The 11,734-nt window shown below is 69.6% G+C and overlaps 1 protein-coding gene across 1 annotated transcript; it reads left to right on the top strand.

Annotated features, from left to right (window-relative positions):
• Positions 1-372: 372 nt before the first annotated feature.
• Positions 373-10,899, top strand: LOC104568442 (natural resistance-associated macrophage protein 1). Its single transcript, XM_088519411.1, is given in 22 exon segments — positions 373-449; positions 1,350-1,544; positions 1,621-1,676; positions 2,040-2,126; positions 2,225-2,395; positions 2,490-2,614; positions 2,765-3,009; positions 5,617-5,741; positions 6,340-6,462; positions 6,815-6,934; positions 7,796-7,902; positions 8,108-8,178; positions 8,284-8,444; positions 8,446-8,640; positions 8,850-9,008; positions 9,214-9,303; positions 9,525-9,588; positions 9,591-9,643; positions 10,061-10,210; positions 10,285-10,358; positions 10,533-10,686; positions 10,789-10,899. Coding segments are annotated over 22 exon segments (2,712 nt in total). The 5' UTR covers position 373.
• The last annotated feature ends 835 nt before the right edge of the window (positions 10,900-11,734 follow it).

Raw genomic sequence — 11,734 nt, 5'->3', positions numbered from 1 at the left:
CCTTTAAGAGGCGGGTCCGGCCGTCGCGTGGAGACGCTGGATGCTCCGGGCCGGTGAGCGCGGGGGGGCCGGGGCCGCTCCGGGGGGCGCGGGGGGACCCGGGACCGGCCGGGCCCCGGGGCGGCTCCGGGGGTCCCCAGGGCAGGAAGGGGCGCGTGGAGGAAGGTCCGGGGTCCGCCCGGGGGCGGGTCCGTGACACCCGGGGGCGGCGGTGGCTGCCGGGTTAGGTCCGCGCTCCACGGGTCGGGAGGGGGCGACACTGGCGACTGCGGCTGGGGGCACCCGGCGGGGGCCGTGGGGGGCAGGGGGAGCCGACCTGGGGGTCACTCCCCCCGCGAAGCTCAGTGCCAACAGCAGGAGCCCCCAGGGCGCCATGGAGCAGCCCCGCACGCCCCGGCAGGCCGTCCTGGCCTGCATGGAGGGAGCCGCCCGCTTCCTGAGCCTCGTCGGTGCGTCCCCGGCGCCCGCACGGCTCCCCGTGCCCCACATGCCCCCGTGCCCCACGGCTCCCCCGTGCCCCACATCCCCCCGTGCCCCACATCCCCCCGTGCCCCACAACGCCTCTGTGCCCCACGGCTCCCCATGCCCCACATCCCCCCGTGCCCCACAGCGCCTCTGTGCCCCACAGCTCCCCCGTGCCCCACATCCCCCCGTGCCCCACAGCGCCTCTGTGCCCCACGGCTCCCCCGTGCCCCACATCCCCCCGTGCCCCACATCCCCCTGTGCCCCACAGCGCCTCTGTGCCCCACGGCTCCCCCGTGCCCCACATCCCCCCGTGCCCCACAGCGCCTCTGTGCCCTACAGCTCCCCCATGCCCCACATCCCCCCGTGCCCCACATCCCCCCGTGCCCCACAGCGCCTCCATGCCCCACAGTGCCTCCATGCTCCCCACAACTCCCCCGTGCCCCACATCCCCCTTGTGCCCCATAGCGCCTCCATGCCTCACATCTCCCCCATGCCCCACAGAGCCTCAATGCCCCCCACAGCACCCCATGCTCCCCACAACTCCCCCATGCCCCACAGCTTCTTGCCCTCCCGGTTCCTCCTGCCCCTGCGCCACCTTGGTGGCACCGTGCCGCACACTGGGGTCCCGGTGCAGGGAGGGTGCCACGCATGCCAGGAGGAGCCCGTGCCCCACAACAGCAGCAGAGATGGCGCTCCTGGTCCCTGGGACCCCCTGGGGGACGTTGTGGGGGGCAGATCCCTTTTGGGTTGTGTTTTGGAGCTGCCTCCGTGTCTGCCCAGCCCAGCGTGGCCAAGGGCAGCAGTGGAGCTGGCGGGGGGAGCGGGGCGCCGGGGTTGCAGCCGGCCCCGTCGCGACTCCCCGGCACTCCTCCCGTGTGCCCCAGAGCCGGCGGAGCTGGAGCGGTGCCTGTTCGCGGAGCGGCTGCCGGCGGCGGGCGGCGGGGCCGCGGGCGAGCTGTGGGTCGCTGCGAGCCGGGCCCCGTACGCGCCGCACGGCGAGCCCGAGCGCGGCTGCCTGCTGGTGCGCGCCGGCTCCCGCGGCACCGTGCACGGCGTGCCCTGCGCCACCGCGCTCCGAGGTGAGGGGGGACACGGGCCCGTGGAAATTTCAGGGTGCCGAGGGGGCATGGGCTGACCATGGCTCTGTGCTGCCAGCCTATGTGTCCATGCAGCTGGAGACCCTGGAGCAGGAGCTGGAGGAGCGCATGGAGGTAGGCGGCTTGGGAAGGCAGCGGGAGGTTCTGTTTGTCCCATCCACAACCCCTGTCCTGGGTCTGCTCTGGGGGTGCCTGGGGGGACGCTGTGCCCTGTGTGAGGGCAGGCTGGGGACACGGCCGTCCCCCCGGCCCACATGCCAGGAGCCCAGGCAGCACTTGGGAGGGGGATTTCCCACATGCACCTGGCCATGGTGCCCAGGGGGGTCACAGGAGCGGGACAAGGATGGTACCAAGGGGGATGCTCCCTGCTACCCTGCCCGAGACCGAAGGGGATGTTGAGGTGAGAGGGGATGTCGCCTCAGAGAGCAGGTGCCCTGGCTCTGTCCCGCCGCCCTGACACTGTCCCCTGCTCCCCAGTTCAGAGCACACCCCATAGAGAAGAGGATCCACATGGTGCGGCAGGGGCAGGAGCTGGTGGTCAGCAGGACCCTCCAGGAAGGGCAGGTGAGGCTGGCTGGGGTCCCTCCCGTGCAGGAGGCCCTGGAAGGCACCCGGGCAGGGCGCGCGTGCCCCGCGGTGCCGCGACGCGGTGTCTCCCGCAGGCGGAGAGCCTGTCGGAGCGCTCCCGCCACAGCGCGGCCCGGCTGCGCGGGGTGCTGGCCGAGGGGGCCGCCCTGCTGCTGCTGCGGGTGCTGGCGCTCCGGCACGCCGTGCCCCCCGGCCTCGCCTTCCCCACCTTCGACGCCGACAGCCGCCTCTGCACCTCCAGCTACGTGAGCTGCACGGGGGGCAGAGCGGGGGGCAGAGCGGGGGGCGGCCGGGGCTGAGCGGCGCCCGGAGCCGGGGTGAGCCGGGCTCGTCCCGCAGCAATCCCTGGGCATCCAGCGGCAGCTGCTGGGCTCGCAGGAGCAGGAGGTGTTCGTGGTGGAGCGGGTCCTGCACCCCGGCGCCGGCGTCCCCGTGGCCTGGCACCTCAGCTTCCTGCAGGACGGGTATGGGCACGGGCACGAGGACGAGTTAGGGGGATGCTTTGGGGGTAGCCCGCCCTGGGGGACGGGAGGAAGCCCCCTGCCCTGCCCGTGCGCAGGCTGGCACGAGGAGGGCACCGTGACGAGGGTGGCCGTGTCGCTCCCGCTCCGCAGGCACCTGGCGCGGCGGGTGCAGGTGGGCTGCCCGCTGGTGGTGCTGCTCCCACGCATGCCCGTCCTCATCGAGACAGGTATGGGGCAGCGGTGGGGGGGGTGCCGGGCCCCGCATCCCCAACTGAGGGGGGCCCTGCCTTGCCTTGCTGCCCCCAGACGAGGCCGAGCCCCAGCCCGAGTTCCCAAAACAGCCCCTGGTGTGGGAGGAGGACGCCCAGCTCTTCTCATTCTTCCTGGATAGGAAGGTGAGCGGGAGCTGGGGAGACGTGGGGCACAGGGGGCCTTGGGGCCGAGCCCAGTGCGGCCTCCCCACGGCACCGGGGCAAGGGGGGCGGGCGGCTCCGCCGGGCTGCGAAGGGAGCCGGGGCGGGCCGGGGCGGCCGGCGGTGCCCACCGTGCCCCGCGGCGCCGCAGGAGGAGCTGCAGGCGGCCCACGCCACCTTCGTGCGGCGGCACCCCGAGCTGCGCGCGCTGCTGGCCGACTTCCTGCAGGCGCTGCTGCTGCGGCAGCCCCCCGACCCCGTCGCCTTCGCCGCCGAATTCTTCGCCCCCTTTGCTCGCCGACGCCCCCCCGGCGCCCGCTTTGCCGCGGCCTCCGACACCCCCGGTGCCCCGGGGAAATAAAGGAGTCAGCGGGTCCCATGCACCGGCCTCTGCTGCTTTGGGAAACAGCGGGGGACTGTGCGCCAGGTGCCCAGGGACAGAGCTCCCAAGCTCTGTGGGGCTGGCAGGGGGACAGAGGAGCAGCTGTGAGCGGAACACACAAGTTTGTGTCTTTATAAATAAGGGAGTTCCCCCATATTCTTTGGCTGATGAGCGGGAAGAAGGAGTATAAACAGGGGGAGACTGAGCAGAACCATGAGTGAGTGGGACAAAACAGCATATGGAGCTGGGTGCCTTTACAAATTAGAGAATTCCCCCACATTCTTTGCTGATGAGAAGGACAAAGCCGGGGACACTGAGAGGAGCCGTGAATGAGGGGACAAAAGAGCACATGCCAAGAAGGAAATTGCTCCCCTTCTTTGGCGAGGGGGCAAAGGAGTCAGGCGAGCCCAGGTGAGAACAGGAGGAAGGAGGCAGGGAGCTTGCTGTAGGCAGGCCGGGGAGGCTGTAATTTACCAGTACCTTGGCCAATGGGGGAAAGGAGAGGGCATCCCTGGGTCGGGAAATGGGGATAAAAGGGGGCTGTGTCCTCCAGCAATCCGAGAGACCCCACAGGGATATGCCAGGTGGAGTCTCACTTTATTCAAAGGCAGTGTTAGGACCCCTCTGCCTCCTTTTTGGGCATTCAGTTCTTGACAGCGAGATTTCCCGCACAGCTGGACACAACCCGGGCGCCCGCGGGTGAACCCGGCTGTGCCCCCAGAAGGGAGCCAGGTCCTGCCGGCAGCCGCAGGGGGTGCCCCATGGCCGGGGCGCAGCCTCATCCAGAGCAGGATGGAGCCCCCTCCTCCGGGACAAGGGTCGCGCTGGTCACGGGAGCCGCGAGCGCCGGGTCCCGCCGTGCCCAGCGCCACCCCCCAGCTGAGCGCGCGCTTTGCTCCCGAGCTTGTGCAACCCACGCCTGCTTCCTCCTCGCTCCCAACCTTTCCCCCACCGCCGCGGCGCCCGCGGGCACTCGGGGCCGTGGAGACGCCTGTCCCTGTCCCCCGGCTGCCCTGTGCAAGGAGCACGTGAGGGGGGCACAAGCGGACAGGCTCCCGCACCCGGGGTGCGCTCCGGGCTGCCGGCAGCGGCGCGGGGCCCTCGTGTTGGCACCCGTGCGTGCAGCAGGGGAGATGCTCGCAGTCCCGCGAAGGTGCCGGGCTGCCCTGCTCCATGCACAGCGTGGGGTGCGGGGGCTGAGGCTGCGCGCGCTCGTGTCACCCACCCCCTGCAGGGAGCCTTCGCTCCCAGCGCGCAGGTCGGAGGGTGGGGAAGAAGCACTTCCTCCTCCTCCTCCTCCTCCTTCTCCTTCTTGGGAGGCGGGGGAGCCAGGAGGGGACCTTTAAGACAGGCCGGTCCTAGAGCTCAGTGCCAGGGTTGGGGAGCCCCAGCACCACATCCGGATCAGGTCCAGCCATGGCGATGCTGGAGCCAGGTGAGTCCCTCTCCTCTTTCCTCCCCTCCTCCTGGACACCTGGGCCCTGGCCCCTGATGAGCCCTTCTTCCTCTCCCCCTGGGATGCCTGGCTCTGCTCCTTCCCAGTCTGTGGGAAACTCACATTTTTTCCCTCCCACTCAGTTCCACTTCCCTAGGACACTTGGGCTCCTTCTGCTTTGGGTCAGGTTCAAAGCCAGCTTCCCCTGGACCCCAAGCTGTATCCTGTGTCCCCCAGCCCAGATTCCTGGGGTGAGCCCTGCTGTTTGCTCTCCCTCTCTTCCCACAAGCCCTACGGTGATTCACTGATTCCCTGCCTGGTCCTGGGATGGAGCAGGGGACTAGGGGGACTGGGGACAGACCCTGGGGACAGATAGATTCCCCCCCGCCGCCGCTTCCCACTGCTTGCCAGGAGTCCAGAGCAGGGCCCCATTTTGTCCCCCCTGCCCATAAACACACCTGGGTGCTCTTAGACTGGGGAAGACTGGGGTGGGACCAGGGCTTTTTAGGGTCATTCAAACTGCAAGTGACATCCAGCCCCAAGCACAGCCAGCCTCATGTTTCCCCCAGAGAAATGTGTGTCCCCCCCGCCTTGGGCCAAGCCCCCCAGCTGGGGGCTCAGCTGCAGAGCAGGGGCAGGAGGGCTGGGAGCAAAGCTGGGTCCCATCTGCAGAGCCCAGCTGGGACCAGAGTGCTCCCCGCTGAGAGGGACCCGCCGGTGTCCTCGTCCCCCAGCAGCTGCCACGTCCCGTCCTCCTCTTCCTCCCGCCCAGGCCTCACCGGCACCCTGAACCGCGGCCAGAAGGGCCCCAGCAGCTGCCCCATGGCCTCACAGCGCCCCAGCACCCAGGATCAGACCTACCTGAACGAGCTCATCAGCATCCCCAAAGGCAGCAGGGTAAGGGCTGCCCCCAGCACCACCTGCGCGGAGCGGGCAGAGATGGCAAGGGATGGCACCACACGGGATTGTGGAGCCTGGGATGGGGGTGATGTGCCCGGGACACTGGGGCTTCTCAGCACAGCCTGGATCAGGCACCGGAGCGGGGCAGCCTGGCCAGGCTCCCGCGGGGCAGCCCCAGCCCCGGCCGTTCCCTGCGGGCGGAAGGGAGAAGAGGAAGGGATGGAGGTTCCCCTGCTGGAGTGCTTGTGCAAGCAGGGTGGGCAGCAGGATTGCGCAGGGCTGCAGGCACCGTTCAGGGTGCGCAGCGGCCCAGGGCTCCCCAGGAGTGCGGTGCCCCCTCCTAGACCGTGCCCAGTTTATACCTGTCCTCTTCCCAGGCTAGCTCGGGGTCTTGGAGCCCCCAGCACTGATGAACAGAGGCTGGGGATCAGTGTTTCCCTCCCTGCATGGTCAGAGCCCCAAAACAGGGGGAGAAATGGCCCTGGGACTGTCCAGCGCAGAGTGAGGAGCAGCTGGGGAGCTGCTGGTCTGGGATGGGAGCAGCCAGAGGAGGGGCTTCTCCCGCACCCTGCTCTGACCTGCTGCCTTCTCCCAGCCCGGCTTCAGCTTTAGGAAGCTCTGGGCTTTCACGGGTCCCGGCTTCCTCATGAGCATCGCGTACCTGGACCCGGGCAACGTGGAGTCGGACCTGCAGTGCGGGGCCGTGGCCGGGTTCAAGGTGAGCCCCGGGCCGGGCAGCCCCGCGGGGCAGGAAGCGGCCGAGGGTTTTGTAACAGCTCCCGCTGCAACGGCCGCGCGCCCGCCCGGATGCCGCGGCCTTTCCCTCGCCCGGGGCGCGGGACGCGCGGGAAGGGCCGGGTCAGCTCTTGGGCATGGGGTGGCAGCTGGGGGGGCGGGACACCCTGAGTGGCTCTGCCCTGTGCTGGGCACCTTCCATGTGGGCTCCTGTGGGGGGCAGAGCCCCTTCCCCATCCCCAGGCAGACGCCAGCCCTGGTCCTGCTGGGGAGGATGGGCTAAGGGCCAGATCCTGCCCGGTCCTGAGCCCCCATTGCCTCCCTCTGCCCCACAGCTGCTGTGGGTGCTGCTATGGGCCACGGTCCTGGGGCTGCTGTGCCAGCGCCTGGCCATCCGGCTGGGCGTCGTGACCGGGAGGGACCTGGGTGAGATTTGCTACCTCTATTACCCCAAGGTGAGCAGTGCTGGGGGGCACTATGAGCTGCTGGGGGGCACAACAGGGGGATCCTGGCAGGGACATAGGGGCAAGGCTGTGGGGAGATGCTGTGTGAACCCCTTTACTTCCAGGCTCTCCCCAGATTTCCCTGGTGCCCCCCAGCTCAGAGCCACACGTCCCTGCTGCCACTGCGGGGGGGGGTCTCCAGGTCAGGGGGTTCCCAGAGCGGCCGCGTCCCAGTCCCAGGATGGTTTGGGGACGCGCGAGTGTGTCCAAGCGTTGGAAGCCGCGGGCAGGTCGGGTCCTGCCCACCCCAAGCTGCTCCCTCCCTCCTCCGGCATCGGGTGCCAGGTCCCTGCAGCCCCCCCGGCCCCGTTGGGCCTTGGCCCCCAAGCAGAGCCTCCCCCCCACAAAGCAGAGCCTGCCCCGGGCTCCACAGCTGCAGGGACAAGGCCGGCGTGAGGGCAGCGCTGCAGCCGGGGACGCACGGCCCAGATGGGCGAAACGAGCCGGGGGGCATTGGGGGCAGGATCAGATTGCAAAGGGGGGGCCTGACCAGGGCTGGGGCCCATGTGGGCGGCAGGACGCTATGGGTGGAGGATGGGAGGGATGAGCAAGGAGATGTTGGCAGGAGGAGCAATCCCATATCCCTGCCGCTGTCCCCCTGCCCCAGCACCCCCAGGCAATGTTGGACTCAGTCCTTGGTGCCCCCATGGGCAGGGATGTGGGGGTATGTGGGAACGGGGACTGCAGGCTCTGCCTGCTGGCTGCCCTGGGGTGCTGCTCTGCTCGGGGCTGGCCTGCTGCACCCCAGGGAATGGGGACAGGGGTCCCGGTGACACAGGGGGCCTCGGTGCACCCCGGCCCCCTGCCCTGCAGGTGCCCCGGGTGCTGCTGTGGCTCATGATCGAAATAGCCATCATCGGCTCGGACATGCAGGAGGTCATCGGGACAGCCATCGCCTTCAGCCTGCTCTCAGCCGGCCGGTAACTCAGCAGCCAGCTCCTCGCAGGGGCTGCCGCGTCCCCAGCCCCAGCTCTTGCCCTCGCCCCGGAGTGGCCCAAGCGTGACAGAGCTGCCCCCTCCCGCTTGTTCTGGGGGACGGGGTGGGCACAGGGACCCAAACCCCCAGCCACCCTGATGGCCCCAGGCCACCCCGTGGCTGACGCTGCGGCTGTGCCTGCCCCGCAGCATCCCCCTCTGGGGTGGGGTCCTCATCACCATCGTGGACACCCTCTTCTTCCTCTTCCTGGACAAGTATGGTGAGTGCTGGGGGCCGGGCCGGGGCAGCGGCGGTGCCGGAGGCGCCCGCTTTCCCGCTCACCGGTGCCCCTGCCTGCTCCCACCCCGGCTCTCGTCCCTTCCAGGGCTCCGGAAGCTGGAGGCTTTCTTCGGCCTCCTCATCACCATCATGGCCCTCACCTTTGGCTATGAGGTAAAGGGAAGGGGATGCTCGGGACAGCTGTGCTGCCAGGTCAGGGTAGCAAAGCCAAGGCACCCCCATGGTACCAGTCTCCGGAGGGGACCTCAGCACCCAGCTCACGGTGCCGCCTTCTCCCGGCCCCCAGTACGTGGTGGTGAAGCCGGCGCAGACAGAGGTGCTGAAGGGGATTTTCCTGCCCTACTGCCCGGGCTGCGGGCGGGAGGAGCTGCTGCAGGCCGTGGGCATCGTGGGCGCCATCATCATGCCCCACAACATCTTCCTGCACTCCTCCTTGGTCAAGGTGAGAGGACGGCAGAGGACACCCCCCCCCCCAAGTCCCTGCTCCTTCCCTGCCGCAGAGGCACCAGCACCCTGGGGTGTCTCAGGGGATACAAGCGGCTGCAAGGTGCCCCCCACAGAGGGGAGCAGGGCTACAGAGCCAGGGCCTGGGGGCTGCAGGGCTCGGAGAAGGGGCACCCACCTGAGCCCGCCGTGCCCATCTGTGCCCAGACGCGGGCGATCGATCGCTCCAAGAAGGAGGAGGTGCGGGAGGCCAACATGTACTTCCTGATCGAGTCCTGCGTGGCCCTCTTTGTCTCCTTCCTCATCAACCTCTTCGTCATGGCTGTCTTTGGTGAGGCCTTCTACCACCAGCGCAACGAGGATGTGGTGAGCACCGACCGCTGCCCAGCTCCCTGGGGACGGGGCCGCCTTCCCTGGGGACACCCTGCTCGGCCGGCACCCCATGGCCCCGGAGAAGGGCAGGGCGAGCGCCCCTTGGCCATGCCAGGGGGTGGCTGTCCCCGTCCCCACGGGACAGGGCTGCGAGGGAGCTGCCACGTGGCCACCTCGCCTGCGCCGCCATCTCTTGCAGCACGACAAGTGCGTCAACAGCAGCGTCAGCCAGTACGCCGGCATCTTCCCCGCCAACAACAAGACGGTGTCTGTGGATATCTACCAGGGGGTGAGTGGTGCTGGGCTGTGCCTCGTGGCCAGCAAGTGTGGGCAACCATCCTGTGGACATAGTGTTCCCCTGGAGCCCCATAGGCACCCTCACAGCGACCCCCCCAGCCTGAGGATGAGGCTGGGGCCATTACCCCACTGGGAGCCCGAGTGCAGATCTCAGCACCCAGCGGTGGGGAGATCAGTTCAGTGTCCCCGCCACCATCAGCGTGTCCCCCACAGGGTGTCATCCTGGGCTGCTATTTCGGGGCCGTGGCTCTGTACATCTGGGCCGTGGGCATCCTGGCAGCGGGCAGAGCTCCACCATGACCGGGACCTACGCGGGGCAGTTCGTCATGGAGGTGAGAGATGTGGTGGTCCCCAGCACGGGGACACTGTGCAGTCCTTGCACCCCACCGTGCAATTTCCACACCCCATCCCACTGCCCCGCCATGGGCCTCACTGCTCCCTGTGGCTGCAGCCCTGCCAACACTTCACTAATGAACTCATTTGCTTAATGAGCAGGAGCTGACATCTAGCGGGGCTCCTGCATCCTGCAAGGGCCTGCTCAGCAGAGCCAGGCACCTGCAGGCCCTGGGAGGGGGACAAGGGGGCCTGGGCCCCCCAGCTCTGCTGCTTTCCCTGTGTCCCCCTGGCATGGGCAGGACATCGCGGGTCTCTGGGGATGCGCAAGCAGCGGCTGTGCCCCATGGGACCCCACAGGAGGGTTTCCCGAGGCAGGGGCCAGGCTGCCAGCACGGTGTCCCTCGGGCGCACAGGGCTTCCTGCAGCTGCGCTGGTCCCGCTTTGCCCGCGTGCTCTTCACCCGCTCCTTCGCCATCCTGCCCACCGTCTTCATCGCGGCCTTCAAGGACGTGAGCCACCTGACGGGCATGAACGACCTGCTCAACGTGCTGCAGAGCATCCTGGTGAGGGGCGCCCGGCGCTGCCTGCCCCACGGCCACCGCCGGGGCTGTGTCCCCTCACCCCGCTCTCCTCCCAGCTGCCCTTCGCCGTCCTGCCCGTCCTCACCTTCACCAGCCTGCGCCCGCTCATGGACGACTTCACCAATGGCCCGTGAGTTCTGGGGGCACGAGAGGGGCAGAGCAGGGTGCCCCAAAGACAGAGACCATCCTCTTGGCCCAAGGACCCCCGGGGAGGGCACTGGGGCTGCTGGACGGGTGGCAGAGCAGGGTGGCATGGGGGGACGGGTGCTCTGCTCCACACTGACACCTGCTCTGGCGCCTTCAGTGTGGGCAAGGTGCTGATGACCCTCATCACGGGGCTGGTCTGTGCCATCAACATCTACTTCGTGGTGGACTTCCTCCCCACGCTGCAGAGCCTGGGCTACTACATCCCCCTGGGGCTGCTGCTCGTTGCCTACGTGGCCTTCATCGCCTACCTGGTAGGGCTGGGACCAGGCGAGGGATGGTGAGGAGGGGGCCGGAGCCCCAGGGGGTGCAGGTGTCCCCGGTGCCACATTCAGCCACCCTCCTTGTCCCCACAGGTCTGGACGTGCTGCATTGCGCATGGAGCCCGGTTCCTAGCCCGGGGCCACCACAGCAAATTCAGTTTTGGCATTTCCATCAATACACCAAGCCCAGCAGGGTCACCGTGATGGGCTCTGTCCCTTATGACTCTCACTCCCTCCGGACACCAGCTCGGGCTGAGGGGATGTTGAGGGCAGAGAGGCGCCTGGCAAGGAAGGAGTTAACAGCCTGGCTGCCCCCCACTCTGTTTGCGCAAACCCCCGGCCCGGGGCTGCCTGCGGGCGCGGGGGGACAGTGCAGGGTGTCCCCAGTCCCGGCACTGAGGTCTAAGTAAATTAGCCACCCCCAGAGACACCCCCGGCAATTAGTGCCTGCGGGAGCGCTAATGGCCCGCTCGGCTGCCAGGGAGGCCCTGGGGGCCGCCGGGGACGGGTCCCCAGGGCAGGGCGAGCCGCGCTCTCGGGGCAGCGGTGCCGACCGGCCCGGCCGCAGGCAGCGAAAGGGGCCCCGAGCCCTCCCGGTGCCGCCCCGTGCCCGGGGCCGGGGGGAGTCCCCAGCCCGGGGCGGCTCCGCGCAGCCCGGCCCTGGCCCCGCGCGGCTCCGCGCCGGGACACGGGGCTTCCGCAGCGCCCGCGGGCGGAGCAGCGGGACGGGGCTCCCCGGCGCGGGAGGGCGGGCGGGCCGGGGGGCTGCGGGGCGGGGGGCTGCGGGGCCCCGCCGGCGCCGCGGCTCCCGCCCCGGATGCCCCGTTTCCCGCCTCGCCGGGCGGCCGGATGCGGCGCGGGCCCCGCCGGGGCGGCCGCGTTCCCCGGTGCCGCTGCCGGGGGGGCCCCGTGGCCGGGCCGGGGGGGGGCCGCGCTTCGCCCCCCGCCGCGGCCCGCACTTGCGAGACGCTCCCTGGCTGTTTCAAGGCTCCCCCCGCTCCCAGCACCCCCCCCCTCCCATCCCAAACTCCCCCTCCCC

Source organism: Tinamus guttatus, unplaced genomic scaffold, assembly GCF_059628265.1.
Source record: "Tinamus guttatus ecotype Peru unplaced genomic scaffold, ASM5962826v1 Tinamus_guttatus_pri_ptg000060l, whole genome shotgun sequence".
NCBI lineage: Eukaryota > Metazoa > Chordata > Aves > Tinamiformes > Tinamidae > Tinamus > Tinamus guttatus.
The sequence above is the reverse complement of the archived record's forward strand: the minus strand, read 5'-3'. Positions and strand labels throughout refer to the sequence as shown.